The sequence below is a fragment of the Pinus tabuliformis genome, chromosome 2_1, assembly GCF_031772625.1.
Source record: "Pinus tabuliformis cultivar Carrire ecotype Pingquan chromosome 2_1, CPIR1, whole genome shotgun sequence".
Lineage (NCBI taxonomy): Eukaryota > Viridiplantae > Streptophyta > Pinopsida > Pinales > Pinaceae > Pinus > Pinus tabuliformis.
The window spans coordinates 327,246,837-327,268,760 of NC_142299.1; the positions used below are offsets into that span (position 1 = coordinate 327,246,837).

The window sequence follows — 21,924 nt, forward strand, 5'->3', positions numbered from 1 at the left end:
GATAAACAAATTGTTTGACATATTAAGAAAGCACACTTTATAGGAGAGACAATAACTAAGGCCCTCTAAAGTACAAGACTAAAAAATGCTACTTAATTACAAATTGTTATGTAAATGTGATGGGTCGTTGAGTGAGTGGCTTCTCAAGGTTGGAATCCCTTCAAATACAACCTAACAATAAGGTCTTTGAAGATTCATCCCTTAAGGAATGCAGGGATGTACTTACCATGATTCAAGTAATGCTTGAAGATGAAAGGGGCTCTCTAGAGAGCCTTGCACTTACCCAAACATGATGTGTTGTTGGTGATGTCATATGCAAGGACTAGGTCATCCTCATTGAAGGAAGAATGATGTACTTTATAGTAATTCTTGGACTTCAATCATAGTTTTTTAGATACATTGTTCTATAATGAATATTGTTGATGTTCATTACTACTCTCCAAAGCCATGATGCCCTACTCTAGTGGAGTCTTATCTAGGAGGAATTCAAATGTTATTCAAAGGCTTCAAATTTCACATTCATGTATAAATAATTGCACTCAATGGAGGAGATGGAAAGGGGTAAATTATATGGTTTTTTTAACTTATTCCTATAGGACCAAAGTGATAAGAACACCATGTGATATCAATTAAACTTGAATTTGCTAACAATACATTATAGCATGTTCTAAGGATTTTGTTGATAGCCTCGTTGGCCATTAGATTGTAGATAGTAAAGGGATGCAAACTCATTGGTGAATTGGAGTAATGAGGATAACTCTTGAAAAATCTCATTCTCAGAATGCTCACTATGGTCTAAGACTAGCTGTTTTCAGACGACAAAGCAGGTGATGATGTGGAAAAATAAAAAGTGAGCAATTATATCTATTCTATTATTATATGTTGAAACCACTTCAACTCACTTGGTAAGATAGTTGGTAGCCACAATGATGTACTATTATCACCCACTAGATGGAGGATTGTATGTCATAAAGACAATCCCCCATTTTATGAGGGATTGATAATGATGATAAGATGTAGTAGAGTTGGTGGATCTCTAGTCTTGTGAGTGAATATCTAGAAAATGGCATATTTCTTGATTACATGAGCGTAGTTATAGAAGAGGATAGGCTAAAAGTAGATAGGATGGATTATTTTATAGGTGTTTGACATTCCTAATAAATGGTTGCTACAAAAATTACTATGACAATCATTAAAGGCTTGTTCATCTTCCTTAAGGGTGAGGCATTGATGAAATGTAGTATCCACTCCCCACTTATAGAAGATATCTCTAATGAGGAGATATTGAGTAGATTAATAGAATATGCGCCATTAATTTTATTCTGTTAGGTTTGAGTGAAATTTCTAGGAGTGAAGGTTAGTCAAGATGTTACAACACCATTGGTCATTTGACAAATTTAGGAAGAGGTGATCATCGAGGATGTTATCATTTGATCGCAGGTCTTTAGTGTCAAATGAGAGGTCTATGATAGATATATTGAGCTTGAGTGTCTTCTTGCTCATAGGGGTATGAAATAAATATTGAATCTTAATGGATTGTAATCCAACGAGTGAAATTTCCATTGATAATTCATTAATTAAGTAGGCATTACATGGGATTATAATTTGCAATGACTTTAGTGGTTTAGAGAAAAATGTAATGGTGTGGCTTCTAGACTACATGAATGGTGGCTATGTGGAATCGTGATTGTAGTTCAGAAGATGTATGGATATGTTCTTTCTCACATAGTAGATGACAAGCTTATAACTATCTTCCCCTTACTGGACCAAGACTTCAATGATAACAAATATATGGTGGACAAGTAAAGGATATAATCTATATTAAAGTAGGGTTTATTAATAGGGCATTTGAAAGTGCAAGGTTCGGAGTGATGGAATTTTATTATGCCTAGTCATCACCTTGAAATGGGATGTCCTAGTGTAGCGATCTTAACAAGTTCTGATGCATAATCATGAATAGAGCATCCTAAGAAACTGGATTTTATTTATAGACTTTGTAGTTGGTGTAAGGTCTTTGTTGGATAAATTTATTTGGTGTAAGGTCTTAGTTGGATAAATTTATCTATGGCTTGGAATTCTAGTGGATCAACAATGATTCACCTTTTTGAAATGATTGGACCTACTAATTTTCTAGCAGTGACATAAAAAGGGTGTGAGAATTCGTTGACATGCATTGGACACCATTGAGAATTTATGAGTGTACATGATATGAAACATTTATTGGGCGTTGAACAACAAAGTGGGGATTTCTCCTATGCCATTTGCAATCGCTATATATAGAGCCATTATGAGGGTGTGTTTCCACATCCCATAGTCATGTGACATGATGGGGCGACATAAGCCTACCTCTCGCCTTTTCTCATTTCTAATACATGATTAAAAGTTATTTCAAAGTACTTATTCCCTTTTTTCCCTTTCTAAATAAATTGGCTAATTAAAAAAAAATGTTATATAAACAAGTGTCATAGGAAATGCACTATGGTTTTTATTTGGGCATGTGGTATTGAGGAGTCATGATATTGTAACAAAGGCTATATACAGGTTAAGAATCTCCATGATAAAGTGGGAGCGATAGTGGTTAAGAATCTTGCTACATGTTTTTTTAAATGTATAATATTTAACTCATATATTGATTTATTATATAATTGATAATATTGTTTTTTGTAATCTTGGTGGGAATACATCTTCATCATGTCCAACATATCACCCCGATAGAGCAAAAAATTGAATTGATGACTTCACATCAATTAGTGCCTTAACAGAGCACCTCAATTAGTGCGAGCACCCTATATCTAAGACCCCAAAGACATAATTAATAATAATTTAAAATAATATACTGATTGAATTCATTTTTATGATTTTAAATTTTTAGTAATATGAAATGTATGATATAATTAATAATATTAATAATAATAATTTAGAATAAAATATAATTTAATTAATTTTTGTAATTTTAAAAATCTTAGTAATGTTAAATGTACAATAAAATAAAAATTGTAATGTTTAATGTGAATTAATATTTATCTCATTTAATTACACTTTTTTACACAATATAATTAAACATTTTATAAATTTTATATTAACCAATAATAAAATTTCCCAAAATTTATAAAACTTCAATTTCCATTTTTAAAATCTGCCCTCTATTACCCATCATGATAAAAAAAAAAAGAATGCCACTGCATAAAAGATGTCAATATATACAAGTTAAGATCAGATCTATCATAAATCAAACAAACCATAACATAAATAGGAGCCTCCGCTCCATTATTAGTTTGTGCAGCAATATGCTGTCAATGAAAATTCCATATGGCGTTAAAGAGCCAATCAACCTTTGAAATTATTGTATCCCTAAATCTCTTTTATGTGCTTTTCAAATTTTTCCATGTGACGAGGTTCCAGAATCAGCCCCACGTTTATTCCTTGCTGAGCGCCATTGGCGTTGAGGAAAACAAGTTCAGGCCTGCTGCTGACTATTGGACCTGCATAGACTGGCTGCCCCCACCCCAAATCAAATTCATAGAATGGCAATTTCCACCAAGCAGAGAGGTACATGGTTCCATCTAGTTCAGCAGGGATGCCAGGGTGGACCTCCAGCCAATCTATATATGATCGAACATAATCATCCGTGATGGAAGTTGTGGCCTTCTGAATCTCTGCAACGCAATAAGAGAGTGGATTCTCTTTCACTTTCCGTACCGATGCAGTTGCAGAGGCTGTGAACACCCCGTTACCTACAAACCCTTTGGGCAGGGATGGATTCACCTTAGAACGTATGTTCACTGCAAATAACATGGTGGACATCTGTGTGGGGTTCTGGAATACTGCCCTCGTTCTGGCCTGCCATATGTGGGCTGCAATGACATCGAAGGTAGAGCATTTGCTGATGGTATTGTCTTGCATTACCTTTTGTTTCAGGCGTTGCAGTATCTCCGTAGATAACGTGAATGTTCTATAGAACTGAATTTCTGGGAGCTTTTTGAGAGAGTGGGCATGTGGATCTGTTGGTGCAGTCATACTGTCTTGGAGTTTGACTAATTCAAGATGTTGATGACTGTTCTGCGGAGGAATCCGAGGTTTCAAGAAGGTTCTGTCAAATTTTGGTTCGATGAGGAGGCCTTCTCCCCTCGCAATGGATGCAAGGTTAAGGAGAAACTCTACAGCAGATTGGCCGTCCATGAGACTGTGACAGGCTACAAGTCCAACACAAAATCCTCCACACTTAAACCTAGTAACCTGCACATCCTGCTGTTAGTTCCTCTCCAACTTTACGGATGTAAATTTATCAAAATAATGCTATGCAGAACAACATACCAAAACTCAAATCCATTTAGAGCAGCAACCTGTTACAATCAACAACATACCAGAACTCAAATCCATTTAGAGCAACAACCTGTTACAATCTAGATTAGTTAAATTAAAAATTAGATAGAGGTTAAGGGTTTAATATTAATAGAATATTTTAATTTAAGTTTTTGTAATTTATATCATCGAAAAGTAAGAAAATTTTCAATAAAAGTTATATCACTAGAGTTTTGTGGAAAAGTTTTTAATTTTTTTAATCATTCAGTGTGGTTGATCAGGATAAGATAAAGAATCAGATTTTGTCATTAAGTTAAATAGATGAAGATAATTTTTTTTAGATTTGACTAAATAAATAATATTTTAATCTAAAGAAATAATTGTTGTTGTTAATATTGAATTAAGCAAAATAATTAATCATTTTTTTTAATGAAATGAATATCTAAAAATAAAATAAAAATAATATTTGGATCACATCTAAAGTTTTCTTACTTTTTATTAATAGAATATTTGTAGTAATATTTACAAATTAAAGTTTGATATATATTGCAGATGTCTTATTTATATTTTGAATTAAATTGATTAATTAGAAAAACAGTCATATGAAAAAGTGTCATATAAGAGAAACTATTTCTTTTACTTAATAAGCTATGATAATAATGCATAATATTGTAAACAAATTATTTATAGCTTAAAAATCTCTATAATAAAATTGTTTAATCTATATTTTAATTCTTTTTATAATAAATAATAATAATAATTTAAAATAAAATCAGTTAATTTTTATAATTTTTTATTTTATTTATTTATCTAAAAATATATTATAAAACAAATATTTTAATATTTATTATTTATAAATACTTATAAAATTATCCACTAATTTTCTTTATATAACTATATTTACCAATTTTAAATACCCAAAAACATCAATAACCTAAAAGGGTATACCTGAAATATCTAACTCTATACAATGTATATGGGACTTAATAAAATATCTAATTCCATACAAATTTGAACTGTAACCTTCATGTTGTACATAGATGAATTATGAATATTGAAAATTTTATATATATTGGAGAGGATAAATCTAATCCGTTTTATAATTATATATATATATATATTTTTGAATTTAAGTAATGAGTTTAATTTAAATTGATTATAAATTTTGAAAATATTTAGGAAATTGATTAATAAAAATAAATTTAATTATAATTAAATAAATAGTATTCAGCATGATCTGTAATGGTAGTTGAATTTAAATTAATTATAAATTTTGAAAATATTGTAATTTGATTAATAAAAATAAATTCTTTATTATTTATAAAAATTCATAATATTTTCAAAATGTTGTTTTCAAAGGTTATGGGTTATCTGTTAAGGCACTTATTGATGTAAGTTATTCATTCAATTCCCCGACAAAGTAATGATGTAGTCCCAACCAAACTTACCAAAAAAAATGTTTATAAAATTTCAAAATTGGGCTTGGAGTATGTGCTAAAACTACCTCTACTTGGCTAAGAGCTGGTTTTCACAAGGAAACAGGTTAACAGCCCAAGATCTAGAGGCATTTGGCAAGAGTGGAAACCTGCTCACTTGTGGACCACATGTGGTGGCATGGTTTTCTTTGAATAATAGTGATGTGTCAACTTGCATTCACTAATGGCAACCAATAATAACTGAACTAAATTATGATAAATTTTCCCAAAATAATTCCAAAATATTCTTAAAATTTTGAAAAACTATATAATTACATTTATAGCTACTATACATACCTGCATGGTCAGCAGAGGAGTATTACATAGCTCCTTGAATTCATCGGTCTTCACAATCAGATTTCTGAAGGATGGATTTGGACGTGATACATCTCCAAGTTGCACAAGTGTAAGCTCTGACGATGCTCCTGCAAATAAAATGCCTGCTCTGTTGTAATTGAGCTCCAACCTGCCATTTTCAGGATTAAGCTGCAGCCTTCCAGCAAAAAAATGATAAGATACCAGTAGCCGGGATAGCCATTCCTTCATTTTCTCCACCACATGGTCTGTGGAGGGTTTGTCTGAAGGAGGCGGATTGAAGAAATATAAGGTTTCCACTGGGAAAACCACGGCCAGATCAATGTTGGAGAGATATAGTGTTCCTGTAGGTGTTGGTTCTGAAGGAACCAGTGTCACCACCTCCCCAACTTTAATGTCCGACTCAGAAATTAGAACCGACTCATCCACTGAACTCATTGTGTTCCATAAACACTCTAATATTCACCCACAGCATTCCAAAGAGAATGATAGTAATAAAATATAATTTTCTGGATGCCACATAACTTTCAATTTACGCTTTAGGATAAGTATGAATATAAAAGTAGTATGTAGGGCTGGCAGATCGTTACCTGGGTTAGCGTAAAGAACTCTGGATTACCCTAGCAATTCGAATACCTTGCATCCATCTTCTTGCTGTTTCTACTCCTGCTTCGATGGACTGGCAGATCGTTAGCACGAAGATCGTATGCAAAAACAATGGCCATGCAAACACTCAGATGGAAATAGAAACAGCCACCGAACAGATATGACATGCAAACTAATTCATGTTCTTGAAGTGATCTTGATTTTTAAAAGAGTTGTTTAGCGATTTTTTTTTTCGAAAGTTTTATGGGTAGGTTTTTTTAATATTTTTTTCTAAAATTTTACAAGAATTTATTGAAATCATAAGTTCGATGAGTAATTTCTGCATAATTGAAGTGCCTCAAAAGTTTTTAAGAGTGATGAATCGATATATTGTGAAAAAACCAATTTAAATAATATAAATTAAAAATTCACTTCTATATTTTCCAAAAAATTACACCCACACCAAAAAAATCCAAAAAATCTTACTAAAAACAATTCCATTTTTAAACCATACTACATCACTTATATTACATCTCTAAACTTAAATTCATTACGAATTCTCATTTTGAAGCACTATAAACATTTGAACTCATCCATGTCCATGAGATATATTTCAGAAATCTACCATTCAAATAAAAATACTCATATTACACCACCTTGAGATTTACAATTCTCATTTTGAAGCACTATAAACATTTGAACTCATCCATGTCCATGAGATATATTTCAGAAATCTACCATTCAAATAAAAATACTCATATTACACCACCTTGAGATTTACAAGGACTTAAACCCATAAAATATAACAAAATAAAAATAAAGTCAAACAATTAATTTCACTCATTCTTCATATTCTAAAAGATTCAATTTGCAATCCTCTAACGATTTTTATTCTAAAATATTAAATTTGCAATCCTCTAACGATTTGTGTTTTCTTGTAACAGCGTATGCACATGATTGTAGTTTTTGAATAACCTTCTTTGTTCAAGGTTTGATGGGACCACGTACTGTCATGATGGCTACAAGGTAGTTGGGTGTGATGGCTCTATTATCATGATGGTTATGAGAGGAGTTCTTATGTATCATTGAATTTAATTGATGGTTAATTTTAAAAATATTTTGGAATTTTATTTTGGGGAAATTGATATAAAGTGATGTTAGATTGAAATTATTTTTTTAATTTTTATTTATTTTATAAAATTTCTAAATTTGTAATTTGTAACTATTTGGTTATTGGAAATTTTCCTTTTTTTTTTTAATGTTATATATAAATACATGCAGTGTTATTTTAAGATAGGAAAATTATTTTAGATAAACAATCACTTGTTGGGAAAATATTTCAACCGCACATTAATCTACAAAACATCTATATCTAAATAAATTCTAAAAGGTATGAACCAACTCTTTTACTTAGAAATCATTACACCTAAGACAAGTAGGATTTATATTTTTTAAATCTCTCCCTTAATGACTATTTTTCTCAATCTCAATGAGCGAAGTCTAGCTGTTGTCGAACCTGATGTTTACAAACATGATCAAAAAATATGTTGATGTCCATATAAAGAAACACCATTCACTAGAATGCATGGACACCCAACTGTTGCAACTGTGAATCTACTAAGATGTCCTTCAAGTACATGATTCAGTAAACCATTATATCTTCATATTTATATTTGTACTTGCAAGTCCCCCTCGATCATCATCAACCTGGGTTTCCTTAGATTATCCGTAACCATGCTCAGGTTCTTGTCGTTTGACCCTCAACCATGCCTAGAGTTTTGTTGGTTGACCATCAACCATGCTACAAGAATCATTGTCCACTTCACTCTCACAAGTGATTTTTGGCTTACCACAAACTTGCACTACAAAGTGGTTTATGGCTTACTACAAACTTGCACTTACAAAGTGGTTTTAAGATAACCATGAACTATATGGGGGTTACATGTCTCATCAAGCTCACAGGTGACCCACGTACAATACACGATATTTAGGACCACTAGATCAATTTAAAACATAACACATAGGATTTCTACAATACATGTGACTCACATAATAATAGGGTAATGAGTATGCTATTATTCTACACACACAATTTTAGCTTTGTTGTCCATCCTTATTCAACATCTCTTGTTGTTGCCACAACTAATACACTTTGCTTACATAATTATTCCAAAAACATTGTCTCTCCCACAACCTTTGTCACTTGCTATCCTTGAACAAAATTCCAAAAACCTCTTCGCTATGTCATGAACCTCTTCATCCTCATTTTTTATTGTAGTTTTAGATCTTCATACTTTTGATAGTAGTCTTGGTCTCCATACTTCTTGTCATTTATTAGAGTAACTAATTCAAACAAAATATCTTCATATGGAGGTGGTTAATCTCAATATCCACACTAATTTTAATTCCAAGATACTTTCACCATAAAAATTATAATTTACCAAAGCATGCAAAAACAACCATGCTTTCAAACAAACTACCAAATTTCTATCTATGCTCGCGATAAATGTTACATCATTGGACACTAGCATGTTCCACTCAATCATTTCGTTGTACAAAAGATAAAAAATGGTCAATAGAAATGAGTTTCCATTCGAAGAAAGGAATCAAAGTCCGAATTCACTCGCTGAGATGCATTTTTTGCTGCAATCGCAATGGAATCCGCAGAAATTGTGAAACTAATCTCATGGCTCACAACAGAGGCACTGCGTACAAGGATAGAGCTCGCTATGGAGACACAAAAAAGAAAGAGCGACCTATTACCCCAAATAATCAGTCATGGACGATTTTCCTCATCAAATCCATGCTTTATATAGCCATTGGAACAACGACACTCCTCAGTGATTCGTTGGCTCTATAAATTATTTATTATAGTCCAATAATCTTTGGTGTTCCTAATGCGAAGCCAACGACTTACATGCAAATTTCCTTTCCTTTTCCCTAGTTCATTGACCCTTATAGAACCGTCGGTATTGTACCACGTTCTGTTAATTTTCCTGCCTCCCATAGCAACCCCATTGAAGACAAAAGACTAATTAGGATACAATAGCCTCTCTATCTGTCGCAGATTAAGAAAGTGATGTTATTGGACATGAACATCACCTACCACCACATGTTTCAATTGTTGTTGATGTCAATTTCTATGTAGTTGGATTATCAACTTTGGACAACAGAAGCATCGATGAGAGATTGGTTTTCAATTTTCCCGGAGGACAAGACTCGGTCCTTTGTGACTAGTTTTGCAATTATATAAGTGAAAACCAGAATAAACAACTTCTTTCATTGATAGATAAAAGGAGTTACATATTCAAAGTTTTGATGTCCACAAGAACAAAAATTGTCTATGGACCAAGAAAGCCCCATATACAATCACCATACAAATTGAGGGATAACAATCATATGGGACCTGTGTTAGGGAGATTCCAAGTGATAGCTAAAAAAATCACCTTTTACAACCAAAGACACATAAAAGATCTTAATCCAAAAAACAATGACAGAGAGAAGACAACCCCATTAAGCCAACATGGCTACGAAAACAAAGGTTGTTCCAACCGAACAAAGGCTCAAAAACACAGAGGAAAAAAAAAGAGACAGAGTGGGAGCTATAAGGCGATCTGACCCAAGCGAAGAAGGGAATCTAAATGAATTCCTAGAAGTGGATTGAGCCCAGGGGAGCAGAGAAGCCACTTTTTGACAAAATATCAGCATCTCAGTTTTGTTCATGAAAGATGTGAGAGAAGGAGAGTCATTGAAAAGATAGAGACAAGACAATGCACCACAATTTTCCCTTCTACAAATTTCCTTCACAAAAATTTTAGTTGCTTCAACACTCAAAATAGGACAAGCTCCATGCTTCACAACTCCTCTTGTTTCTCATTCCAGAGGTTAATTTCCTCTAAATGGTCACATCTCTCCTTCCACATAGAAGCAATGTTATACATTAAAAGAAATGATGGACAAACGAACACACCAAAATTCATTATTCTCCTTGATTCTGGCCACGAGCCCTCAATTGAGGAAGTTTTCCCATGTAGCCTTTGATACTAGTTTAACATCTGCAATTCACCACAATTTTCCCTTCTAAAAATTTCACTCACAAAAATTTTAGTTCCGTCAACACTCAAAATAGTACAAGCTCCACGCTTCACAACTCCTCTCGTTTCTCATTCCAGGGGTTAATCATCTCTCCTTCCACATAGTAGCAACACTGCACATTAAAACAAACGATGGAAAAACAAACACTCACCAAAATTATCTATTGTCCTTGATCCTAGCCCTGGGCCCTCTCCTGAGGAAGTTCACCCATGTAGCCTTTGATACCAACTTAAATTTATTGATCACACTCTTTTTTAATCAAATAATGTTACATATAGATACATGTAGTGTTGCTTCAAGATAAGAAAACTATTTTGGACACACAATTACTTGGTTGAGAGAATATATCAACCACACATCAGTCTAGGAAACATTTGGATATAAAAAACTCCCAAATAATATGAACATACTTCTTTGTTTAGAAAACATCACACTTGAGACAAGTAGGAATTATATTTCAAAGTTTTCTCTCATGTTGATTTGCACACTGGCATTGTTATCGGGAAATCTAGTGTCCACTCGGAGCTGCTAGTCCCACTAAGACTGGTAGCTATCTTAGAAACAAACAAACTAAAACTACTTTCGCTTTCCTTTATGAGAAGTAGATAAGAGAGGAACAAAGGACACCAACCTCAGTCTTACACTTGATTCCTTGCTTGGTTCCTCTCCCTTTTGACAGATCCTTGCCACTTTTCCTTCGTCTACCTGGCTTCAAAGAGCACCTGTGGGATCAAAGCAGCACAATACTATCGAAGAACAGAGATCCACAATCATAAACAATATAGGACAAGATATATATTAACCACACAAATTCATATATCATCAAATATACAAGAATGTGGAGGAAAACTTGAATAGCTTTATTAATATCAAGAATAGCAAAGAGGATTACAACCAATTGTTCTGACCCAACATCATCCTCTCAACATGAAAGCCCTTCTTCACCTCATGAAAAGCTTAGATCACCCGACATTATGATGTTCCACCAAGAAACCAACAGCACTTCCTTACAAAATACAAAATTCCAACCTCTGGATCTCTAGGATGAGGGATCCATATATAGATGATTGCAGGGAGGTGAGTCAGTTTCTGAGATTTTGATTAGTGTCCTCTCTCTGATAGTTCTTGATTCCACTTGGATATTGATGATCTCTTACTCATCCCTGGGTGAATTCAGAGAGGCAAGTGTCACAGGAGAAGTTTCTGGAAGATTCCATGACAATCCACCTTGCAAACTGTCTCTGCCATTTGTCTACTCTCGCCCATCGCACCCTACAGAAGGGCTTTCTAGCATGCATCGCACCCTTTACACTGAGCAGGTGAGATGCATCATACCCTCTACACTAGGTAGTCTGTATGGTCCAGCTTTGACTAGTTCTAAGCAGTTTTCTGTGGAGAACTTTTGGGAGATGATGTAATCAGCTGACCTTGTTTCTTTAGGGTGTGAAGCAACACTTTTAGGGGCTTAGGAGCCCTTGGTTTATGGACATGTATGATTGGGGTTGCAGTGCCCAAAAATGTCTATAACAGTTGCCCCCTAAAGCATGAGGTCATTAATCTTTTGATGTCGGGTGAAATGCTTTATCATGAGAATTCAAAGTTTTTTCGAGCTGGAAGGTGACTTGTAATAAGATACAATAAAATACATTATCTTCATAATATTTTTCATGATCTAACTGAGACGTGCATTCGCATGCTTAGCTTTATAAATTCATTTTCATGTACATAAGACATACAACCGTTTGTGTGGTAGACTGATGATTCTGATAGAGTCATCATCCTTTGATTCGGATGATCATCTGTGCAGCAATGATGTACATTTGATGTATTTATTTTCCTAAATATATCGTAGCCCAGATGGATGAAACTAGATCCGGGGTCTTCAAACTCGTCCAATCTTCACTCGGAGTACAAGTCGATCCATGTGAAAGATGTTCTGGAGTCGAACATGGAAAGACATCGCTTGATTACCAGCCAATGATGTAAGCTGTTAACAAGCATGAGAGGAATCACCGATAATGATGATGACCCTCAAGGTACTACAGTACAATTTGTGTGGTGTGAAAAAGGGACTTGGCATTGAACACCACACAAAATCTTTCGGTCGAAGGCCATTGATGTAAACCTATCGCCGGAAGTGAGAAACTTGCCATTGAGACATGCAAGCTTCAAAGTACTAAAAGGGTTGTTCCTAAGTCAACTTCTTGGATAATGAGCTGATGTCGACAAGAAGCGACCCATCATAGGAGGGCCTTAATGAATCCCACATCTACGACACGGAACGAAGTAAATGATTTTGGAGGTGAAAACGATCTGATGATACAGGGTTCAGGGTGGCAGTCATGAAAGAATGGAGCGTGAATGTATTGCAGCGGATGAGACACAGGTGAATTCTCTGAGCGACTTCTCTTGAACATACCGGTGACACTGACATGGATTGGTAGCGTTAACCCCAAATATGGATGGTGCGATGGACCAATGGTGATATGACCGGTGAACAGAATAACCCAACCCGACTCGGATGTGGAGTGAAAGTGTCATGTTCAAGAGCGACTTGCTACCAATAAAGTTTCTTCAAGTTTTCTTCCCAATTTTTCCCCAGTCATTGCTGACCAGTACCTCTTTATTTTTGTCAAGCTTGAGGAGGATAACATATGCTTGTTCTATAATTTGCCCTTCGGGCAAACCCGTCACTATGTTTTAACGAGCCTAGTGACAGTGAAACTCGTTCTTGTCTATATGGACAAGTTTGTCGCTATTTGGTTTTAACGAGTTTAACGACAAAGATAACTCAGTCCTTTTCAATGTTAGAGAGTCTGAAAGGGACGTAAAGGAAACTCCAATAATCCTTTTTCATCATATAATCCCTTAAGTCCGAAAAAAGTATAAAATAATACGAAAGAGATGAATTTTTGGTAATTTTAACGAGCTGAACAAAACAAGCGCTCGATCTTTTTGTGTAATAATCCCTCAGGTCCAAAAATATTAAACTCTAGAGGAGGGATAGCACTCCCGATAGCTTTAACGAGCTGGAGAGGACAATTGCTCGGCAATCTTTTCATATTTTACGAGTCAGATGTAAAGAGCTTAAAGGAGACTCATTTTTGAGGAACGAGTGATAATTTCAGGTAGCAGCTGATTCCAGGTAAGGTTTGGAATTTTCCAATCACCGTAGTGTCACAAGGATGGCTAATAGCATCAATCTTCGCAGATGTTCCTCAAAAGGGGTAAACAATCAAATGGAGGTGAATGATCGGCTAAAACAGAGTGGAGGTGATGGTAAGAACACGACCAGGGCTCAAAAGCTGATGATAATGCATTCACAATGGTTATTTACCGGAGATTGGTTCATTTTTTAATGAGCTTAAACTCTGGGGGAACGTTTGCTCATTGCTAAGGTTTAATTTTTAATGAGCTTGAACTTCGCATAAAAACTGCTCATGATAATGGTCATTGATTATTTGATTTCACCGCTAACCACTTTGTTCCTTCAAAGGTTGTACTGCCTATTCAATTTCTTCATCAAACTGATTAGAAATGAACAATATATGTTTGAAAAATGAGTTAAAACACTAATATTTTACTCAAATTACGTGAAAAGTAATTTAAAAGTGGTTTTTACCCCTCATTTTACCATTTCATTTGAACTTTGGTTTGTTGGAGCTCTGGAGGTGCTTTTCCCCCTTGATTTTCACCAGCTGATTCTAGGAGATTCTGTGGACGATTCTTGGCACCATCTAGACTAGGTAGGAGCTAAACCTGAGCTCTTCAGTTGCATTCCTTCCTTTTTGAATTCTGAGCATGTTTCCCTGTTTTTCTGAGCCCCTGGGGTTTGAAAAATTCGCCCTGGCTCTATCGCACCCTTCCTATATCGAAAGGTGTGATGCATACTGGCCTGCCCATTGGCCAGTTAGTATGCATCTCACCCAGTACACTGCTAGGGTGTGATGGGTGCAAGAAAGGAAACTTTTGCACTGTTTTCTCATGGAATTTTTGCCTGTTTTTTTCCATATCAGGACCCTGACTCCTCTCTTGTTTGTTTTGTAGAGATTCATCGAAGCAAAATGGTTGTTACATGGTGAGAACTCGAGCATGAAGAAGAGGATATGGTTGCTTTACATGATCCAGGTACGGTAACTGCATTGCGGAATTGTGGCCTGGTCAAGTTTTTCCGCATTTATAGCATGAGGCAACAAATCAACTTGTTGCAATATCTTCTCGATGCATGGGATCCTACCAACCAGGTGTTTTAGATCAGAGGCAAATCCATCCCCTTGACTGTCATGGACATCTATTTTTTGACCAGTTTATTGAGGCGTGGTGCCCCTCTCTCATTATCAGGTTCTGCCCATGGGGGCGAATCCGTGAGAGATTATATTCGCCGGTATTGCAGAGAGGGATCTCAGCCTAGTAGGGATGGCAAGATCAACATCTAAGATGTCACTGACCGGTCCTTGAGGACTATTCTGTTCAATTTTGCTAGACTGGCTAGTAGTGTGGCTCTTCACGTGGCTACTAGGTCCTATATGTAGTACACCTTGGAATGCCTTGAACCAAAGGTGTTCAACTGGTGTGACGCAGTACTTCCTGTGATGAAAGAACAACTGACCAAGGTAAAAAGCGGAAAATCCAAGGACTTCGGCTATGGTTCTATTTTGACCGCTTTCGCCTTGGAAAAGATGCCACTGATGCAGTCGCAGTACATTTCACTTAGCTTACCTCCACCGATTGAGCCACGGATGCAGAGATGGGTCGACCTTATGGCCCAACATGCTAGTCAGTCTCAAGTTTCCTTCTCTGATACCTTCTTCGAGTGGTTCAACCATTAGGAGATGGTTTTTTCCGAGTGTCCATATGTTGGTATGGATTTCCGGGGTGACCTGGATTTGGTGCTGCCGGCTGGTGAGCAGTGGGGTGCTATCGGTAAATTCTCTGACCATATCTCTGTTTATCATTTCTTTTTATAATGTTCTTGTCATTTCTTCTATCAAGACTAATCAAAACTCATGTGCCCATGCAGATATTGGACCAGTTCGGCTAGTAGTATGTCTGAGAGCACCAGCTGCCGTTCCAGCAGGAGAGGTTGTGGGGAGGGCTATCCTTCGCGACCTTGATGTGGCCGAGACTCTTTCAGCATTGCAGGATTAGGTCGAGGGCCTCACTCTTGGTATTCTGGACATGAGGACCGACGAGCTGCCTCTGAGGTTGCAGCGACATAGTACTAGCGTGCCAAGTCGATGGACTAGGCTTTTACGCATGATTGCATAGGCAGTGACTTGTTATCACTAGCATCATTAGACTAGGGTGCCCCCTAGCATTTTGAGTTTTGGGTCATTTGACCGATTTTGTCTTGGTTACAGAACATTATGTATAAAACACAAACAGTTATATATATATTTTTGATTTTCGGAGCTTTATTTTGGTTAAGTTATGTGATCTTGATGTAAATATTGATGAGATGCTTCTTTTATAAATGTTGCAAATGTCTATCTAACACATATTTTTCCAATGAATCCGTTAATGTGTTTAAGTTTCTAGAAATATGCTGATATTGAATAGAATCAAACTGCCTTTCCAAAATCTTGACCCTTAGGAACATGCGATAGATAGTTGGATTTCGTACGGAGTAGATAGCAGTGAGCTATAGGATGATGAGTTGTGAATCTAGCCTAACGATGAGTCGGTGTATGCCACAGGTAATGGAATCAGAGAGGAGCTCTATCAATGTGTTGTATTCAACAATATTGTTCATTGACTGACCAATACATACCCCTCTGAAACTCACTAACTCGCCGCTTGGATCGAAGATGGCCCAGGCCGCAGAAGATAGGTTCCATGAACTACGACTTGCTCCGTCGGAATATCCAACAAATGATTCCAAGAGGTCCGACATCTGCAACAAATGTAAAAGTGGATCACTTAACTAAAACGATTACCCTTAGTGAAAACAAAAATATAACAAAAGCATAGGGGCTACTATCTTGAGTCAAGCATAGTAACTCTTAAGGTACAACCCTTTGTGGGGTTGCGCCAGTGGAATCCCATCTTAGTCCACTAACTCGTAGGCTCCTTTTGCTAATACACGCTTAACTATATAGGGGCCCATCCATAAAGACTTGAACTTGCCTGCTCCCAATTTATCAGACTCCTGGTCGTAAAGTAAGACCAGGTCACCTTCTGAGAAGAAACAGGGTTTGACATTCTTGTCGAACTGCACCTTGACTCGTTTCTTATGGGCTTCGTTAGCCAAAGCGTAATCACGATGGGTTTCATCCAATTGGATTAGTTCCAAGAAATGAGTCTCCTCTTCTGAAGTTCCGGGGAGAAGGTCGACCGCGAGTTTGAGGGACGAGATTTCACATTGAACCGGTAAGATTGCTTCCAGGCCATACACCAGTTGAAAGGGTGTAAACATGGTTGCATTCCTCACTGAGGTCCGGTATGCCCACAAGGCTCAATATAGGATCAAGTTCCAACTCCTTTTATGGACTCCAATCATCCTTTGCAGCATCCGCTTTAGGACCTTGTTGATTGCCTCAACTTGTCTGTTAGCCTGCAGATAATATGGAGTAGAGCTGTCATGGGACAACCCTAATTTGGCAGCCAACTCAACCATCATGTGATTGCAAAAATGTGATCCATGATCTGTAACTATGGCCTGTGGAATGCCGAATCTGGAGACTACATGATTGAAAAAGAAGAGGGCAGCCGTTTCGCCGCTGTTGTTTAATGTAGGCATCGCCTCGGCCCATTTGGTAAAATAGTCTACTGCGACTATGATATACCCATGCCCCCCGGCCGAGGTGGGGTTACATGTCATGAAATCTATGCCCCATTTGGCAAATGGCCCAACAACAACTACTGGTTGCAGAGGTGTGGGTGGTATTCTGGTTTTGCAATCGAAGATTTGACAGGCATGGAAAATTCTGACTGCGGTTATGCAATCTTTGAACATTGTTGGCCAGAAGTATCCTGCCTGTAAAATCTTTTGCGCCATAGTGTAACCAGATTGATGCCCCCCACATGCGCCTGAATGGCAATCATTCAAGACTTTTTCGGCCTCCTCATGGGTGAGGCACCTCCGCAGAACTGTATCGACACCACGATGGTAAAGCGTGTCACCGACGATCATGTAGTCTTTTGCTTGGTATCGAATTCATCTTTGTTCCGCGCGTGAGGTATTAGACCTATATGTTTGGGTTTGGAGATAGATTATTATGTCTCCATACCATGGATTGCTTGAAGATATCAGAAACAAAGATTCGTCCATGATCGCTTCTTCTGAGGTTGCATCGTTGGACGATGATGGGAGATCACATAGTAACTCCGTGAAAACCAGGGATTTCTTCGATTTGGATTTTATAAATTCCAGATCAAACTCTTGTAGAATTACTATCCATTTTGAATATTTGCCCCCCAGCAACTGTCGTGACAATATATAAGTCATGGGGTTGCATTTTGACGAAAGGGTAGTTTTTCGAAAGAGGACATAGTGTCGAAATCTCTGTATCACTTGAACAGCTGCGAGAGCCAGCTTTTCAACGTAGGAGTACTTGCTTTCTGTATCATTTAAGTTTCTACTCAAATAATATATAGGATGTTCAATTCCATTGTCTTCTTGAACTAAAACCATTGCGATGGTCATATCCACTGCAGCCAGATACAGGTTAAAGTCTTTTTGATAATCAGGAGTGTACATTAATGATGCTTTTATTAGGGATTCCTTTAAAGCATCAAAGGAACTTGTGCAACCTGATCCCAGATGAAGGGTACTTCTTTTTTCAATAGACGAGTATAACCTTTAGCAAGTTCGGCATAATTTTGAATGAACCTCCTCAGAAAGTTTGCTTTCCCTTGGAGTTTCTGAATCTGAAGCAAATTTGAAGGTGGAGGCAAGTTAATGATTGCCTGAACCTTACATGGGTCGAGACGAATCCCTTCCTTTGAGACCACAAAGGCAAGTAAAAGACTAGAACTGAAATAGAACACACATTTGTGTGGATTGAGTCGTATCTTGTAGTGTCGGCAACGTAGAAATATCGCTCTCGAATGTTGCAGATGATCGGTCCGCTTTCGTGAATGAGCCGGAAGATCGTCGAGATATGGTTGAACGATGTTTTTGATGTCATGGAAGGCATAATTCATTGCCCTATGAAATGTTGCCGCTGCCTTCTTTAAACCAAAGGGTAGCATGGGATATGCAAATGTGCCCCACGGACAAATAAATGTAGTCTTTGATTGGTCCTATGGGTGGATACTTATTTGATTATACCCAGAAAATCTATCCATAAATGAAAAGATTTCACATCCGGCGCATTCATCAATTATCTGGTCAATGAAGGGTGTAGGGTAGTTGTCTTTTGGACAAGCTTGATTTACATCCCTATAATCGACGCACACTCTAATCGTTCCTTGCTTTTTCATTACAGGAACAATATTCGATACCTAATCGATTAGAGGAACCGGGTAAATAAAACTAGCATGGAAAAGTTTTTCAACTTCTGCCTTGATGGCAGCGACTTTCTTGGGGTGCACCTGCCGTAGCCGCTGTCGTACCAGTTTGACATCTAGATACATCTTAATTTTGTGTTCAACTATGCTCGAGTCAATGCCTGGCATTTCATCATACGACCAAGCAAAGACATCTCTAAATTCGCGAAAAAGAGCGTGATATATTTCCAGTTCTAAAGGAGAACAAGATTTGCCGACATGAATATTCTCTAAAAGATCTGTTTTGGTCGAGATATTTATGGCGATAGTCTCTTCAATATTGGACAAGTTTCATTCGGAATCCACCGTGTTTACATTATTTGATAGAAAGTCAAAAACTGAGGGATGATGAAGGTCAGTAGGAGTATCCTCTTTGTAATCCAGAAGATGGGAACGATGGTGGTAATCTTCCCATGGTGCCCCGTCAATCATCATTGACTAAACAATTCCTTCATCTGTAGAATGTACTTGCGACCAAGGATCTGAAGGGGTACCATATTCCTTAGACCTGTCTATCCAAATGCTTGATGATCGTTGATTTGGGTTTTCCTTCCATGCCGAAAACATTGATTGCTACAATATTTCTATTGGGCTTGGAGGCAATACTTGCAAATGATCCATGTTAATATCGTTTTCAAAGATCTTTTGAATAGAAGATATCATATTGCAGGTTCCCACCGTTGCCACTTCTGCTAGATTGATTGGAGGCGGTAGGGCAAAAGTCCCCATTAATATAGGGTCTTTTAGTAGGCCTACTTCGATATTTTGAAGTGAATGAGGGCTTCTGTGGATCATCGGAATGCTTCCCGTAACTTGTGAACTGTTGGGAAGAAATGTTTGTTGGTCAACGATTGTAATTCCTCCTTGAAATGGAAATGCAATATTCTTGAAGTGGGTCGACACAACGGCTGCCATAGCATATATCCAGGGCCTTCCCAGTAGGATGTTGTAATCAAGGTTTCCGTCAATTACTTCAACATCTATTTACTGTTTTTCCCCCCAGTTCGACTTGCAAGTTACTTAAAATCCCATATGGGGTGTATGTTCGTCCATCAAATGCTTTTAATTTCGTTGAAGATCGCAACAAGGGTGGAGATCCTAAAGTTTTCTAGCAACTCATCGACATAATACATGTAGATGTCCCCTCATCAATAATTGTTCGATGAACAGTTTTGTTGAGGGCTTTCACTTGAATCAGGAAAGCTAGTTGAGATGGTAATTGAGGGTCATATCCTTTGTGATTAAAGGACACAAGATTGGAATCTGTTGGGTCAATCCCACATATCACTGAATATAAAGCCTGCTTTTGGGAGGGGCAATTTTGTAGTACCTCAAGTGTCGACATAGCGGACGACGATTGGGCCAGATCCTCCACTATATTATAATGCTGTGCTACTTTGGCATGAGGATTAAATGTTGATTTGTGTACTACTTACTCCCTTTGGCGGCTTTATCGTTAGTTCAGGAATGATGGGTGGCACAACTTCGGTTGAAGTTGTTGTCGAACTAATAGGTTGATCATTGGCCTTGTTGTCCGACAGCTGTGGATTCTCGTAATCTTTATTCCTTGTTGATATCAAAGCATCATTTTGCTGCTTCGAAACCGACAACATTAGCACTTGGGACAGGGAAGCATTGTCACTAGCAACCAGATTTGTTCCTGGATTTGGAAACGGATCAGTCAATACCACCGAGGTTTTTGAATTCTTGAAGAATTTTCTAAGCTCAACTTTATATGGACACTCTCTTGTCCAATGATCCTCATTGCATATAAGGCATGGACGATTTGGTTTCCTATCTCCAGAAGGGTTTGTAGAAGACTTTTCAGGGGATGACTCCTCCTGTTTCTTCTTCTTCCCTTTCTTTTTCTTCTTGCCTCCTAGTTGCTTGGTTTCTTTGCCTTTGTTAGTCGATACGGCATTTACTTCCGAGGCGAGAAGTTCTTCATTTTCATTTTGACCTGAATCCGTACGGGCCTTCTTCGACTTAACATTTACGGTTTTTGTGCTGGTGTTCCTATCACACCGTCCCTGGCATGAGAGTCTTTGTTTGATTTAGGAGAGGGAGGAACGGAAAATTCTGGTCTAGGAGCATCAGGGATTTTATCATAGAGCGTGCCAGACTGAGTATAGATCAAATCTAAATATTGCGCACGAGCAATGACTTGCTCTTCAGTGACGACTCCTCCCTTTGCCACATCTTCTGTAATAAAAGGTAACAATGACTTAATAAACCATTCAGCCAACAGCTGATTAGGAACATATGTTTTTTGCATTCTACGACGACGTCGCCACTCATGAATATGATCGGATACGTGAGTGGCTGTCATTTGCTTGAAATTGGTAAGAAGCTCTGTTCCTGTTTTGTACCTATGGGTAACTGAAAATGGGTTAAAAAGGTTGTGGCTAGGGTACTAAAGTTATCAAACGAAGCTCTAGGCAATTCGATATACCATTTTGCTGCCGGACCAGTTAAAGTTCGCTGAAACAGGCAAAGCTTAATCAAATCATCATTTAGAGTGTTAGATGAACACCACAGATGAAAGGTCATCACATGATTTGACGGGTCTTCACCCAGATTTCCATTAAATTTAGGAATATCTGACAGAAGTTTATGAGGAATCGCTGGCCACAAGGGGCGTAAGCAATTGGATCGTTTGTCA

General features: G+C 37.2%; 1 protein-coding gene across 1 annotated transcript; it reads right to left on the bottom strand.

The window, feature by feature from the left end:
• Positions 1-3,351: 3,351 nt before the first annotated feature.
• LOC149200167 (acyltransferase GLAUCE-like) lies at positions 3,352-6,530 on the bottom strand. The gene is made up of 2 exons (XM_089400875.1): positions 6,075-6,530; positions 3,352-4,236 (listed from the first exon to the last, which is right to left on the bottom strand). The coding sequence occupies exons 1-2, from the start codon at positions 6,528-6,530 to the stop codon at positions 3,352-3,354; spliced, it is 1,341 nt and encodes a 446-aa protein (XP_089257001.1).
• Positions 6,531-21,924: the final 15,394 nt, after the last annotated feature.